Here is a 17,368-nt window from a genome sequence, read left to right on the forward strand (position 1 = left end):
TTTTGTGCAATTTTTTAACAAATTTTTAAGTTGAAATATCAAATCTGCACAGTGCTGTCCCTTCACAGAAGGCAAGGAACTGCTAGTTCATCATGTAGGAGGTCGTCCTCGGTGCTGTAGGCTATAAAAGTGTGCCTCCTTCAGAATCTGGTTGATGTGGAAGTAAGGGCCTTGGCATAGTGCAGACTGCTCCTGTAAGGACTGAGGGGTATTAGGGCTGGATCCGGTAATTATCTGGTTTAAGCTGCTTTCTTGAACACTTCCCCTGTCTGGGCTATTGATGCTGCTGCTGGTACTACTGCTGCTGCTGCTGCTACCACCACTGTCACTGCTTGAAGACTAGAAAACAAGAGAAAAGACAGAAGAAGGTTAATGGCAATAATATTAACTCTGCTTGTTCTTTTATACTCAGAACATTTAGAAAAACCCCTTTATTCCCCTTAATACTTCTGACATACTACTTTTGCCACCCATTCCAACAGCTACTGTGTAAAAAGGAAATTCTGGACCTCCAGGGAACATGTCAATCACTGGGAGCAGGTTATAGTATCAGTAACATTCTAACCATCATCAAAGAAAGGAAGGAAGGAAGAATGAAAGGAAGGAAGAAAAGGAAAGAGGCAAAAAAAGTGAAAGTAAAAAAGCAATTTTTGCCACAATTTTGTAGTTCTTACCTGGTCATGAACTACACTGTACTACTATGATAATCCAAGAAGTGTATTTTGCTCAATCTTTAATATAATTTCAGAAGTCTGTGTAAAAAACTGGCATTCCTGTTTGCCATTAATTTTGCCACTTGCTTCCTCCCTTCTAAACTGAACTCAGCTGACTCAGTGCCTCCTGCTGTCATATGGAACAATATCTGACATCATTATCAGATCTGATTCTGAATATTAGGTCTCTAAAAAGAGGTCTTCCAACAGAACTCATTTCAAAATTAGGTTATTATACTTCTTAAATAACCCCAAGTAACTAGGTTAGGAACATTTATTCCATTCCTAAGATTCAAAATTTAACAAACCAGTATCAAAAACCTTAAAAAGCATGCCAATACTATCAACAGAGCAAGGAAAGAAAACCTAAGAAATTTAGAGATTTAGTAATGATACTATATACAATGAAAATTTAAATTTATGATCTCCTTTCAATCTGTATTCTCCTTTGAATTCCTTGAGAGATAGGCAGAAATGAGGATATTTAAAGAAACTTGTTTTGCTGCTCTTTCATAAGAGTTGCTAAATAATGGCTATCTACCATTTAAATTCGAAATGTCATCGACACGTATAATTAAAACAATAAAAATAAGTTTTAATCATGTCAAGTTCAATATATATGCATGACCATTTGTAATAGCATGGATGACAATATTAGGGAAAGAGAACAAAACATATGTTCCACCAGTCATCTGTGTCTATTCAACGTGTTACACCAATTTTTACTACAAGAAGCCAAGCAAATTCAGAGAGATGAAGATAAAGTTCTTTTTAAGTTCAAGAAAATTAAGCCATATGAAGACAGGTTGAAGAATTTATCCACCATAAGAAGTGACAGTATTGTTAGCTGTAAAAATGAAGTTCATACAGATGTGGACTTTATACATAATTTAAAACTTAGCAAGTCAAAATAAGACAATATTGTCACTACAGGAATATATATCCTAGATTATATATGCTCAGGACTCCATTTGAATAGGCCCCTAGGTTAAAGAATGGTAGTCACAAAGTAAGTTTGCTACTACACTGGATAAGAAACCCACCGCACAGAACACTTTGTTTCCTCTTAGTCTGTTTTCTTTACTGTTTTTCGTTACGGGTGCTGTCTGAAAATTAAGGTGAGAACTATAATCAGTTTCTAATCAAGTTTTCATCTTAAATTATATCAAAGTCTACAATTGTAATGACGAATTTGGTAATTCTTGGTGAAATGGTAATGTCTATTTCAAAATTGCAAAAGAAAGATTTGAATAAGTAAAAACAAAATACCCCTGAACAAAGTAAACTTCAACCCAAATTCAATTTAACTCATACACTTGAGTACCACTGAAAATACTCCATGCCAAAAGATCTCATTAATTTAGATCAACTATTTCTGAATTTATAACATGGTCCTTAAACTATGAAAAAAAATCCAATTATAATAGCATAAATAAAATTGGGGAGAACATTCAATCTTTCAAACTTCTCAATTCCTAAAAGCATTTTGGAGGTGCACTATACACAAATGAATGCATCTAATTAATATTTTTTATCTATGAAAAGAAAGGTCTGTATGATATTCTCTACTTGATAACAATTTTCTACAGGGATTATGTGAAAGTTACACTTAGATAGAATTATTTCTAAGATTTCTATAATCCTGTTAAACTTTTTGTCATTCTTTTAAAAATAGTCTCTACAAACATACCCCACCCTCAGAGTTGTCCTCAAGAAACACTGTTTCACCATTAAATCATATTATACATCATAGCCAAATTCAATCACTCATTTGTAACATTCTTCCTGTGGAACGAAGCATGTTACTTCACCTATCTTACATTTTCCTGGAACCAATTAAGGATTTAAGTGAAACATGCAATACAGTTCTGAACTGATTCAGAATTGCCTTTAACCCAAAATTGTACAAATCAATAAACATTTATTAAGGATCCACAATGTGCAAAGCACCATGCTGTGGGAAATGGGTCACTATCATGTAGTTTATAAGACAAGTCCAACTATAATATGTAGTATTAGCATTAAAGAGGGGCAAAAAGCAAAGGATATCAGATGCAAGGCAGATGCAAGCCAGATACAAGAAAAGCTCAGTAAATAAAGGCAATACCATGCGAATTGGACTTTAAAAAATAAGTAGAAATAATAAATGGGCAGAAGGTAAGGGAAGCTATACATTCTGGACAAAAGAGAATATCCCACAAGCGTATGGAGGTGGAATGAACAAGGACAGAAAGTATTCAGTTTTGCTGGAGCAGAGAGTACAGGGCAATGAATGAGAGAAGGCTTGAAAGGCAAGGTTAAACACCTCAAAGGCACAAAATTGAAGTTTGTAGGCAATTTAGAGTTAATGACTAATAGAATGACATGACCTAGGCATGAGATAGATTTTCTGGCAGTTAATATGGATAGATAAAAGCAGAGGAGAGAAGTTCTACTAGCCCAGGCAGGTGGTAATGACAATGATGGCTACAAGAAAGGACATATTATGTAAGATGTTAAGAAAGTAAAATGGTCACAACATGGTAAATGTCATGACAGCTAGGTGGTGAAGTGAATACAGTCCTGGAGTCAGGAAGACTTGAGTTCAAATCTTGCCACTTCCTAGCTGTGTGACCCTAGGCAAGTCACTTAGCCTGTCTCAGCTTCAGTTTCCTCATCTACACAAGAGAGATAATAATAATACCTATACCTCAACGTTGGGACAAACGAGATCAAGCACTTACAGTATAAATTATAAAATGATCAGCCATGAGAGGGAATAAAGACTAAAAAGATCATCCCACTCCTCACTCCCAAACATTCAAACATGGGAGAATTAGGCAGAATGACTAGTAGTGTCTGTCACAGAACAAAATGGTTAAGTATGAGAGAGGAGTTACTGAGTAAAATTAATGAATGAATGAAAAGTTTAAGGGAAAACATAAGCTCTGTCCAGGATCTAAGATCATACATTCAGAGATGAAAGGGACTTAAGAGGTCCCCTAGTCAATTAATCAACAAACATTTATTAATGGCACTGGGAATACAAAAATACTGGGAATATAAAATATTCCCCTCCCCCAAGGAGCTTATATTCTACCAGGGAAAACAATATGCACACATATAAATAGATCCAAAATACATAAAAGTAAATATGAGTTAAATGGGGAAGACACCAATGAGTTGGGAAAGGTTTCATAGCTGCTAGAAGTGACCTCTGAAGGAGACCAGGGATTCTAAGAATTTCTTCATTTTATAAATGGGGAAACAGACTTAGTGACTTACCCAAGGTCTACTGATCTCACATTTAGTACTCTTTTGATTTCACATCCTGAGTGTGAGGTGCTGACAAATCACCTTGCAAACAGGAATGTAGATCTGAAGGTCAGAGAGGGCAGGACTAGAGATATGAGGCTTAAGAGTGATTTGCAGTGAGGCAGTCATTAAAGGTTTGGGAGTGATCGAAATTATATGATAGCAATTACAGGCAAGATAGTTCATAAAAGCTCACCTGCTAAAGCTTTCTCATAACCTGTTGGTGGTTCCAAGGGCATGAGGGAATTGAGAAGCCCAAAGACAGACATTCAGGGGAAAAAAAACTACACAATATTAAGGGAAAAGGAAGAGATTTGGGACAATAAGCAGCTGGCAATAAATGGATCAATAAAGTTTTTTGTTGTGTTTTCAAGATAGGATGGCTATGGTAGGTATGTGGGGAAGAGCTAGTACTGAGGCAGAACTAAAAGAGAGAGAAAAGCTGACTGTTGGAGGAAGGTCCTAGAAACAAGAATTCAAAGACACAGGCAGAGATGAATCTCTGAATGAAGATCATGGATACCTCAAATGACCAAAGGGAAGGGGAAGAGCCTAAGCAAAGACACTAAGAAGTTTTGAGAACTAAAAGAATAAATCAAAATCAATTTTACTTTATTTCCCAGTTCTAAGAATATACCTGTTGTGTACAAACTATCAAGGTCACCTCAATACTCAAAAGCTAGTGGGGCACACTGGCCCTGGAGTCAGGAGGACCTGAGTTTAATTCTGGCCTCAGACACTTGACACTTACTAGCTGTGTGACTGTGGGCAAATTACTTAACCCTGACTGCCTTGCCTCCCCATTCCAAAAAAAAAAAAAAAAAAGGAGTCCATTTAATTAGTGGGAGAGGGCAGAACAATACAGAGAGCTCTCCAGACTTATTCCTCTTCACACTGTTCCAGGCAAACTGGCCTACCAGCTATTACTGAACTCAGTAAGCCATCTCTGGACACTCACCCATAAGTGCCTCCTTCTATAATTTATGACACTCTTCCCAATGTCTCCAAGTTGTTAGTTCTCTTGGTCTTCAAATTATCCTGTATTTACTTATGTGTCTATATGTTAATCACTCCCTTCCCTTCCACACCTCAGAAAGTCAGCAGGTTGAGGAAGAAGTCACTCTCTCTTTCGATCTCTGTATCCCAAGCACCCAACACAATACTTGACTCAGCCTCAAAGCTTGCTGAATAGATCTCCTAAGGCATGGAACTGAATTCTAAAAGTCTAAGGGGAGAGGAGGGATTTTAAATCTTTTTTATTTAACTTTTTGGGTAACATTTTAAATTCTGAGCTCCTCAATTCATATTGCAGGCCATCATCTGGCACATATGTCTATATGTGTAAAACCATACAATGTATATACTTCTATTTATCAATTCTTTCTCTGGAGGTAGGCAGCATCTTCCTTCATAGGTCCTTGGTAGTTGATCTGTGTATTTGTAATACTCAGAATAAGTTACTGGTTCAGTTATCCTTTGAACAATATTGCTGTTACTACAGGTTTTGCATATTTCAAATCTTCATTGTTTCATACAAGTCTTTCCTTATGTTTCTAAAATCAATCAGCTCATCATTTCTTATAGAAAAATAGTATTCCATCTCAATCATATAGCACAACTAGTTTGGCCATACCCCAACTGATGGGCATCCCTTCAATTTCCAGTTCTTTGCCACCACAAAGAGAGCAGCTATAAATATCTTAGAACATACAGGTTTTCTTTTCCTTTTTTCCTGATCACCTTGGGAAACAGACCTAATAGTAGTAATTCCTGGGTCAAAGGGAGACATTTTAAGAGTCAACAAGCAATAAATTCCTAAATTCCTATTACAAACTAAAAACCATATAATGGTCATGTAAAAGTTTTTCAGGCTACATTTTGTTCTCATAGTAAGTTTACTCCTTCCAAAGAGAGAGGGTGATTTCTATGTAACTGTGATTTAATATTGTTTAAGAGACGACCAAAGCAATCATGATGAGAATCTCAGAAATACACTTACCACTACCTGATTAACAGGCCACAAGCAGTTTTCTTAGTTTTAGTCTTGTGGTAACACGCATGACTTCCTTCTGAAAAATCACAAAGTATAGCACACAAATCCTCTCACTTCAAGGGCAAAGTGATTCTAGGTAGATGTCCACAAAATAATATTCCAATCAACATACAATTCCATAACTGATCTCATGAGTTTCTGCCAGAAACAGATGCTTATACAAAGACTGGCTGCTCCAAAATTCATCTTTACCTCTGTGAAACTGTGATTAAATTTTAATATCCATCAACGTCTGACAAATTATTTTCATGACACCTTTATGGTAAAACAATAGAGAGGCTGAACTGTGAAAAAGAATCCCTTGCAAATACAGATGAGCAACAGGTATAAAGAAAAATGCAGAATATTGAAATGTGAGATCATAATTTATATATCAGATCCTCAAAAGAGTAATTATCCTCAAGGTTCATAGGGTTTTTATTATCAGTTAGAAAGAACATTTTATTAAAAATAGGTAATTGTGGGAAAAGAGTTTGGGAACTGGAGAAAAAAATCTTTGCAGCAAATTTCTCTGATAAAGGTCTCAATTGAGATATATAAGTAATGCATTCAAATTCATAAAGATAAAAGACATTTCCTAATAAATAGTCAAAGGATCTGAGGAGGTAGTAAAATGCTCCAAATCATCAATAATTAGAAAAATGCAAATTAAACGACTCTTGAAATTACATCTTATGCCTATCTAAGTGGCAAAGACAACAAATGAGGAAAATGACAAATGCTGGAGGAGCTATATAAAAAGCAGCATACTAATGCACACTGTTGTGCAGTTGTAAAGTGGTCTAGTCTTTCTGGAAAGCAATTTGGAAAAAGGCACTAAACTGTGGATACGTACCCTTTTAACTCAACTACACCACTATGATGCCTATTCCCAAAGAGGGGAAAGGAAGAAGGAAAGAACCTATATGTACAAAAGTATTTATAATAACTTTTCATAGTAGCTCTAAACTGGAAACGAAGGGGGAGCCCACCTATTGGGAGAACAAACTATGGCACAGAAATGTGATGGGAATATTACTATCCCAATAAAAAAATGCTGAAATGGAATTTCAAAGGAAATTGGCAAAACTTCTAATATCTGATGCAAAGCAAGCAGAACTAGAGCAATTTACATACTAACATTAAAACAATCTTGAAAGAATTTAGAATTCTAATTAATATAATAAGCCACCAGTCCCCAGGATTGAAGATGAATCCCAGAGTGCTGATGGACTTAAAAACAAGCCATACATATTTGAATATGGCCAATTTGCTTTACTGGACTGTGTATATTGTGGGTTGTTAGTTTTTTTGGCAAGGGGGAAAGTGGGGCTAATTATTCTATAAGGAGATTGGAGGGGAGAATGGTAAGTCAAATCAACAAGCATTTTGTTAAACTGCCAAAGTCCCTGTTCTTGAGGAGGAGGGAGTGGTATGGAAGGATTAAAAAAACAAAACAAAGTAAGGAGACCTTTACTAGCATGAAGGAAATTTAAATTATGCCTATAATCACAAGAACAGTTTTACTTTTTTTAAGCTTTGAATTTTTTAAATTGTGAATTTAACCAAAAAAATGAACATTTCCATAGAACAGAATAATACTGAACATGAAACTGTGAATCTTTATCATGTGGGGCTTACTTTTCTTTTAAAATACAAACATAACTTCAAATCTGTCCTGCATGTTGTCTGTGATTTCTTTTGGCTTTCTTTTGCTTCTATTCTCTTATTCTTTCTCATTCTCTCTCTCTCTGAAGCAATACACAGTCTTTTCACTTTAAAACAAAAAAAGAAAAAACTAGAAGATGTCTAACAAAATTACATAGTGAAGTAAAACAAATTACTACATTGGTCAACCCCCCAAATGGTATGCTTTGTTTTGCATCTTGAGTGCATCGTGTGTCTGGCGCTGGGCAGCATGCTTCATTCATCATTGGTACAGTGGTGCCAGCAGGTCTTTTCATTGATCAGTATTTTTTAAAGTCTTTCAAAGCTGTCTTTACAGGGCTGGTGTAATTGTTTTCCTGATTGTGCTCACTCTGCTCTTAATCAGTTCATAGAAGTTTTCAGGTTTCTCCAAAACAATGCTATTCCTCAGAGTGCAGAAGCATGATTTGTTCAGTTATTCGTTCTCATGACTTTAGTTTTCAAGATACTTTTTGCTACTACAAAAAGGAGTTTGTACATATAGACCCTTTTCCTTTGACTTCTTTGGGGGTGCAGAGCCAGTAATGAGGATGCAAAAAATTTATGACTTTTGGGGCACAGAACAGTCTGCACCACAAACAGCGCAGTAATCACTGAAAAAAATCAATTAGCAAACATTTATTTTTTCTCCTTTCTCTCCTACTGAAGAAAACAATATAAAACCTTAACAAATATGTATAGTCAAGTATAAAACAAATTCCCATGTTCCTATACCCAAAAATGTATGTCTCATTCTATAACTAGAGTCTTCATCCCCTTCTGCCAGGAGATGTATATATACATGCTTCATCAGTCTACTGGAACTGTGATTGGTCACTTCACTGATTAATGTACCTATTTTCTGCAGTCATTTCAACTGTTGCTTTCCCTTTTTGTCATCTTTGCCAATATGATAGATATAAGGTAAAGCCCCAAAGCTTCATTAATTTCATTTGTCAAATTATTAGTGAAATAGAACACTTTTTTAATATGAAAAAGTTTGAGTTTCTTTCTTTCAAAATTGCCTATTCATAATATTTGACTATCTATTGGGAAATGGCTCTGATCAGTTCTTTATCTTAGTTATGAGATCTTTATCAGAGAAACTTGCTACAAAATCCCCCCCACCTCCCAGTTAACTTTTTCCTCTTCTAATTTTAACTAATTGGTTTTGTTTGTTCAAAACCTTTAAACAATTTATCTAATCAAAATTACCCATTTTATCTCCTATGATCCTCCATCCCTTGTTTGATCAACTTTTCTTCCTCTAGGTATAGTTCTGGAAGATATTTTCCTCTTTGTTCCTCTAATATATTTTGTGACCTTTTCTATCTAGAAATTCATGTATCTGTTGCTGCTAAGTTGTCTCAGTCATGCCTAACTCTTCATAACCCTGTCTGAGGTTTTCTTTGCTAAAGATGCTGGAGTGATTTGTCATTTCCTTCTCTAGACTATTTGACAGATGAGGAAACAGATGTACAAGGCCCAGGGTCATATAGCTAGTAAATGTCTCAGGCCAAACTTGAACTCAGGTCTTCCTGATCTCAGGTCCAGCACTCTATTCACTGCACCACCTCGCTGCCTCAGTTCATCTACTTGGAGCTTATCTTGGTATGGAATGTGAACTCTTATGCTACCTAATTTCTTCCAGAATGCTTTTTTTGGATATTCTTAACAGTTTTATCAAATAGTAATATCATTCAGTAGTCTTTGGAGCACAAGATTTAATTCTTGATTGGTATTTTAAGGTAATATGGAAATTTTACTTCACTTCTAGTTCTTATTTAGCCTTTATTCCTCAGTCTCTCTCTCCCTTTATTTAGCCATAACGGATAACTGAACACTTTTTAAAAAATGTTCTATGTACTAAAATTTTGGGGGCTCGTTATTAATTTAAAAAGTAGAATATTTTATTTTTCTCTAAATTATTAAGTGAATTTTATGTGGTCTTCATTTGGAGGGGAAAGTTTCCCAATCCTAGTACACATGCTATGTATCTCTGATATCATAATAATGTGAATTCAATAAGTACTAAGACAACTGCAGAAATTAGATCAGGTGAAAGGGTTTAAAGCAAGCTTGGACACCACAAATTCTGTTTACTACTAAAAAGAGATTTTGAGAAAACCCCTCCTGGCATTTCTCAAATTTTTAGTCGTTTAAAAGGTGAAGTTTGAATTACTATAGACATTGTGTCATTAAGATTATAATTCTGCTAGAAACAAAGTAAAACACCACCAATTAGGGAATGTCTAAACAAAATGAGGTAAGTGAATGGAACGGAACATTACTATACTACTAATAAATGGCTATGAAGAATACAGAGAAGCACGAGAACTTATGTCAAAACACATATTGATGTTCTCTTAAATACCCTAACTTTCTAGTTCCTCAAACTACTCAACTCCCATGGCCTACAACTCCACTTTACCTCAGCTACCCACAGGAGTGGTCACACCTTTGATCCTGCAATTGACCCACAAGTGCTTTATTTTCATGATCAAAAAGCTAAAATCCCTTTATCCTGTTCACAATATCCTATATTATCACTCCATTTCTCTCTCCACCTGTTGTCAACATTTTGCAGCTCCATTTATCCCAAACCCCACCTATGGATTACTCTTACCATCTGCCTCTTTTATTCATGTGCTGCTGGATGGAGCAGGAGAAAGCTGGGCAACCATGTAGACTAGGGTTATTATCTAATTTTAACAGGACGCAAAGCTTTGACTCCTCCCTTAACTGACTCTCCACAGCCTGTGTTCCAAGTCTTCTCTTTTCTTTCAAAACTCTCATACCAGTCCTACCCCATACTCTCACCTCATACTTTAACTTAACTGAGAAAATCAAGGCCATTTCACCATGAGCTCCATCCCCTTTCCTTCACATCTCACAACCTTTAGACATCATCCTCTACTTTATCCTCCTTTACTCCATACTCTTGATGAAAAAAGTGTCTGAGGAACATTCTACATTATCTCTTTTTAAAATTTTATTTTCTCTCCTCACATATACCCCTTTTCACTGGAAAAACAAAACCCTTGTAACAAATATGCATAGTCAAGGAAAACAAATTCCCATTTTGGTTACATCCAAATGAAATGTGTCCCATTCTGTCCGCTGAGTTCATCACCTCTGTCGGGATGAGGGCAGCATACTTCATCAGTTCTCTGGAATTGTTGGTCAGTGCATTGATCAAAGTCCTTTAAACCTTTCAAAGTTGTTTGTCTTTATAATATTTGTATTTACTCAAGTTTTTTTTGGTGCCACATTACTAATTTTTAAGGTGGAATATTTTACTTTTTTTCTTAAAAAAATAAAGCGATTTTTTACATATGGAGTCTTCAAGTGGAGGGAAAGTACTTCCTCAACCTTAGGACACATGCTGTATCTCTGTAGTTATAATAATATGAACTCAGTACTAATTAACTACAGAAAATGGATTAAATGAACAACTAATTTCAACCAACTTTGAGGCTTAAAGCAAGGCTAGACAACTATGTAAATGTATAAATTGTTCTGGTCATGCTCACTTTGCATCAATTCATACATGTCTTTTTCCAGGTTTCTTTGAAACTACCCCTTTTATTTCTTACCACAAATAGCATTCCTTTACATCCACATACTATAATTTGTTCAGCCATTCCCCAATTAATGGGCATCCCCAACCCCCCCAGCAATTTCCAGTTTTTTTGCCTCTACAAAAATTGCTACTATAAATTGTTTTGCACATACAGGTCCTTTTCTTCTTTCTTTGACCAATTTAAGGATATTTAGGATATAGATTTAGGGATATTTAAGGATTCAGAACCAGTAACAGTATTTCTGGGTAAAAAGAATACACAGCTTATTAACTTTTTGCATACAGTTAAAAACTGTTTTCCAGAATGGCTAGACCAATTCACAACTCCACCAAGCAGTGCATTATTGTTCCTGTTCTCCTGCATCCCCTCCAACGTATTTCCTTCTCCTCTTTTGTTAATTTTGCCAATGGTATCTTAACTGACAAATCTAACAGTTCTCCTCTTCAATATGACAGTGTTGGCCAGCCTCTCCTCCTAGATAATTCTCATTTCTGGGCTTCCTAAAAATTGTATTCTCTCGGTTGTCTTGTTTGTACATATTTGTTTCTTTGTTGTCTCTCCCATTAGGATTGTAAGTTCTTCAAAGATAGACTGTCTTCTGCCTTTCTATCGTCAGTGCTTAGCACAGTGCCCAGTACTTAACAGGCACCTAAATACTGACTGACCACTTCCTTTGATGGATGACCATTTACAATTATATCCCCTATGGCTATATTCTCTCTATATAACTCACTTGGTGACTTTATCAATTTTCATGGGTTTAATTATTAACACTGTACAACTGATTCCCAGATTTCCATATCCAGCCAGAGTTTCTTTTCCAAGCTCTAATCCCATCTGAATCACCAACTGCACATTGATTATTCTGAAATGGATGTTCTCACAGGCATTTCAAACTCAACATGTCCAAAAAACTTATAGTATTTCCTTCCATATTCCTTATTTCTGTCAACACTATCCTTTAAGTTATTGTTTTATAACCTTTGGCATCATCTTCAACTCCTCACTCCTTTACTACATATATACAATCATGTCAGGTTTTGTTTCTAGTTCTTCAATATCCCTCACTTGTCCCTTTCTCTCTGCTTATCAAGCCACTACTTACAATGATAGCTTCGTCACCTGTTACCTAAACTATTGTAATAGCTCCCTAGTTGATCACCCTATATCCAGTCTCTCTTCACTTCAACCATTCTCTACAAGGCTCCCAAAGTGTAGGTCTGATAATGTCACACCTCCTATTCACACTCCAGTGGCTCCTTAATACCTTTGGGGACAAATAGATACTCCTCTGTTTGACATGTAAAACTCTCCAAAATCTGGTCTCAACTTACCTTTCCAGGCTTATTCACACATTAATCCCCTCCAAGTATGCTACAGTCCAGCCAAACTGGCTTCTCTTATGTACTTCATTTGCCATCTCTGGCTTTTGCCCTGGTTTGTCCCCTCCTTATCTCAAATGAGCTTCCTCCTTAGAGGAATTTCAGATTCCCTCATTTCCTTCAATACTCAATTCAAGTACCACCTTTCCTGATACAAACAAACTGCTACTGCATCCCTTCCCCCAAATGGCCTTGTATTTTGCATATAACTCTATGTATGTGCATATTGTTTCCACCAATACAATGTAAGCAGACTTTTTCACTTTTAACCTTTATACCAACAATGCCAAATAGCAGCAGTCCACCGTTAGCATTTACTAAATCATTGGTTATAGATTTACTGATGCAAAGGAAATTAATCCAAACTACTAAACATACACTACAATGTAAAAATGTAAGAATAGCAACCCCTCCCCCAAAAGACCCCCAAATGAAAACAAACCCCAACCCAAATGCTGCGTGAATATAAAAATCAAACCTGAACCTAACAAAAGGTAGCTCTCTGTCTGTTACAAAAGTGGGAGACCATGGGTGTGCAATAATGCAATACTATGAGACTTGCCTGATATGTACCTTAGTTTTGCTTAAGTCCACTCCCCCTTTCTTATAACGGATAATAACACTCTGGTGGTGCAGTGGATAGAGCACCAGTACAGGAGTCAAGAGCACCTGAGTTCAAATATCACCTCAGACACCTGACCCTTACTAGCTGTGTGACCTTGGGCAAGTCCCTTAACCCCAACTGCCTCATCTTGGGTCATCTTCAGTCATCCTAATGAATATCTGGTCACTGGTTTCAGATGGCTCTGGAGGAGAAGTGAGGCTGATGGTGACCTGCACAGCCCTCCCTCACTCAAAACAAAGTCAAGTGCAAGTCATGTCATCATTTCTCTGATGGCATGGTCTTCTTTGGCAACGAAGGACAAACACATAATAGCACTCTGGGCAGTGGAGGGGCATATATGTTTGAAAATAAAGATGAAATAAAAACAGAAAGTAGCAAGACTGCAGATCAACTATACTATGTGCCATATGAAATCAATCCTTCCTTAATTAAGTTGCCTGATCAAAACTTTTCCTCCCAACTGAGCTATAGTATAAAAGTAAAAACTATAAACCAGTGACTTACAGGGTTTTCCTCTGGAAAAATAACTGAACATATTTGGGTCTCAGTTTCCTTATCTATTAAATAAGTGGCTTGGAATATTTGACCTCTATGCTCCTTTTAAACTCTCAAATTCTATTATCTCTATGACCACCTCATCTCCCTAAGATAGCTGAGCAGGGAGGGAACAATTTCAGAACTGGGACTCTCAACTGCACAAATATGTTGGCAACATCTTCACGCTTTAAAAACAATCAAGCATGTGATAATCAGTTGCAACATTAAAAGTCTTGTATGCAAAATATTCACTGTAGCACTTTTTGTCATAGTAAAAAACTACAAAGTAAGTCCCAGCTGGCTAAGGCATGGCTAAATACATGGTGGCACATGAATATAATGGAGTTGGTGCACCATGGAAAATAACAAATGTGAAAAATTCTGAGAAAAATAAGAATTCTTTTAAACCAGGAAAATGATTTATGAAAACAAAACAATAAAGTGAAATGAATCTCCATGTAATTATAATGACCCAAGCTTGGCCCCAGGGCAGAGCTGAGAAAGTGGAACTTCTTTTCCTTTACTGCAGAAGTGAAGCACTACAGATGTGTAATATTACACATACTGTCAAATGTAGTCAATATTTTGGTTGGTTTTACTGAATAGTTTTTCTGTCTCAATCTGCTTACAATGGAAAATTTAAGTGGGGTGGGGCAAAGTAATATATTCATAAATGAGAATGTGATAAAAACAAAGACATCAAATGATAACTAAATTTAAGATATTAAAAAATAAAAAAATAAATATTCGTATAATTTAATGTATTTTAAGTGGACATGATATATATTACTAAGATTCCAAGGTCTTGAATCATAACCAAAGTTTGAAAATAAAAAATTAATGAAATTAAAACACCTGCGAAAATATAGTTTTGATTTTTCTGAAATTAATTTTTTCTTAGAATATGGTTCCTATTTGGTTATAGGGCTTAAAAACCTTAAAAAGCTCAAAACTGAAGAGACATACCAAAACAACCTAAAACTCCTGCTGGTTTTATCAGTTTTCTACATTGTTCTTGTTCTCAAATTCACTGCTAGTCATGAGAGATGGCTGAGGCCATAAGAAGCTTTAAAATACTTGGTTTTTATTCTTATTAATGTTACGGTCTTTTAAAACTATAACTGTTTGAAAAACCACATCTAACACACAGTGAATATTTCACAGGATTCTGAAATCATGCTGTTGCTTGGTCTTTGTTTATTCATCCTTTACTTTTTACACTGAGAATGCCCTTAGAATGTTGAGATTGTGACATCAATGGTTTTTCTCTACTGAGAAAAGAAAGGGACAAGGCAGAAGCTTGAGGTAAGTCCTTTCTGTTCTTTTCCTCTCATTTTCATTTCCAGATTGTTCACAGAATGTGATCTTTTAAGTCAAATATCTCAGCAAGTTGGGGATGAAGACGAAACAGACATTCGGGTTACAATGTGGTGTGCCACAGGCATAGCTCATACCTTTTTCAGGCGGAAATCTTTAAGTGTCACTTTGTAGTATTAGAGAGTAAGATTACATAAGAAAACTCCTGGTTTAAAATGAAGAAAGATATAAAACAAGCCACTAAGCTTTGTTATTAGCATCTAGGCAGCCCTTCTTAAACTTAAACCCACATGGAGTCATAAACCACAGTTTAAGAAATGCTGAAGGGTCTGAGAGTGGAAAAAGTTTAAGAAGCCCTGACCTAGAGTACTGGTGAGGAAAAAGTCACAATTATCTCAAAGTGAATGGGGCACAGCTGAAGAGGCCACCATCCCAAAAGGCACAAATTCTCCCTGACCTTCATCCCACTCTCTTACCCCAGTCAAGTGACTGGCCCCTCCATTTCTTCTTCTGCCCAGTACTGGGCTATCATCTTTCCAAAATCCATGACGACTTTAGGCGTCCTGTGAGAGTGCATAATGGCAGATTGTATCACTCCATACCCTACAGAGGCTGCCTAGCCCAGTACCCCATAACAGCCAGGATCAGTGCAGAATTATCTGATGATACCCAGGTGCCCTAGTTCTCTCCCAATTATCGCCCTTTCCTTTGCTTTGCCTTTCTTCTGTGCCCTTTGAAAACTTCTCTGTTGTGGTAGTGATTTAAAGTCAGAGTACCTGAGTCCTTTCCCTACTTCTGCCACTCATAATCTATGTAACATCTCAGGCAAGTCATGACTTCACCTCTCTATGCTAAGGTTTCCTTACCTGTAAAATGAAGGAAATAGATGAAATGATTTTCAAGGTCCTTTGCAGGCAAAATGTTATGATCCTGTGGTCCCTTTCTATCATTCAGTCCACTTTCTGGAGTTGGCTGAACTCTAGCTTTCTCCTGGAGACTGCATTTCTCTTACACACACTGACACAGAGCCAGGAGAAGCTGGGCATCATCCTTGTTCTACACTGCCCCCTTCAAACTCTTTTCATTGCTACCACCATTGAAGCAACAATCTATCTTCTTTTAAAATTCACTCCAGGATGTCTCTAGATCCTTGTTGCTGTCATTCTCTGAACCAACATTCTGCCTCCATTTTTGGTTCCTCCTTCCTCCTATTTGATTAACAGACTTCTCTGTCCCAATCCCTGTCCCAGTTCCTCAACTCACATGACCTTTTTGTCTATACTTAGATGCCAGAATTCCTCACTGTAACTCTCAATAAAGTGAGATCCATCACACAGAGCTGATTTCTATCCAAGAGCAATGTGTGAGATACACTGAGTGGTGAAAATGAAGTAAAAATTTGGGTTCAAATCTCACCTCCAGTACTTATTAATAAATAACCATGGACAATTCATTTCCACAAGTCTTGGTTTCCACATCTGTAAAATATGAGTTGGATGAGATCCTAACACCTATCCTTCCTCACAGGACTGTAAGGTTCAAATGAAATCATGTAAAGTATTAGGGAAACTTTAAAACATTATATCAATGTCAGTTATCACTATCTGGCTATAAAAAAAAGGACTGTGTCACCAATGGGGGATAAAAAAAAATGTTGTGCATGGATTTATATAACACCTCCTGTTTTCCAGATGTAATATAGTTTTTAAGAAACAGGATGATTATTCACTAGGGAAAACAAGTACCTTCCTTGCCTGAATCAACATCATATGTAATTCTAGAGGGAAATTTCAAAATTTTCCAAAATAATACATACTATAGATAGGAGCCCTTGTGAAAGTAAAGAAAAGCTAAAAATTAATACTATACCTAATTTAGCTCATATTAAGTGTAAGTTATACTCAGTATAAATATAATCTAGTCAAGACTGAATTAATATTTACATTTTTAAAATCACAAATAAGATATGTGAAGTAACATCAGGACCTAATGCACATGAACTAGAAAAGCACTGTTTTGTATACTATGTTCTTCACAATACAAACAGGGGTTCAATTAGAATTCTAATGCTATTATTTTTCCTCCTAAATTATGTATTAAAAATAAATGTGTATCAAATTTTTTGAGGAAAACAGACTTAAATTTCCTTCTCTCCCACCACTCTCAATTTTCCTGACTCTGCTTACCAAATGCTTACT

The 17,368-nt window shown here is 36.2% G+C and overlaps 1 protein-coding gene across 3 annotated transcripts in view; it reads right to left on the reverse strand.

Moving 5' to 3' along the window:
* The window catches only part of VCF1 (VCP nuclear cofactor family member 1), a 24,430-nt gene continuing 7,062 nt past the window's right edge, over positions 1 to 17,368 (reverse strand). For 2 of the 3 annotated variants that reach the window (XM_072645565.1, XM_072645566.1), the window contains exons 3-4: positions 1,757 to 1,819; positions 1 to 339 (exon numbers count right to left, since the gene is read on the reverse strand). In XM_072645565.1, the coding sequence (XP_072501666.1) occupies positions 91 to 339; positions 1,757 to 1,819 (312 nt within the window). In that variant the 3' untranslated portion in view covers positions 1 to 90. The remainder of the gene's footprint in view (positions 340 to 1,756; positions 1,820 to 17,368) is intronic. The other variant, XM_072645567.1, reaches the window with a different exon arrangement.

This window comes from Notamacropus eugenii, chromosome 2 (genome assembly GCF_028372415.1).
Source record: "Notamacropus eugenii isolate mMacEug1 chromosome 2, mMacEug1.pri_v2, whole genome shotgun sequence".
In the NCBI taxonomy this organism is placed as follows: Eukaryota; Metazoa; Chordata; class Mammalia; order Diprotodontia; family Macropodidae; genus Notamacropus; species Notamacropus eugenii.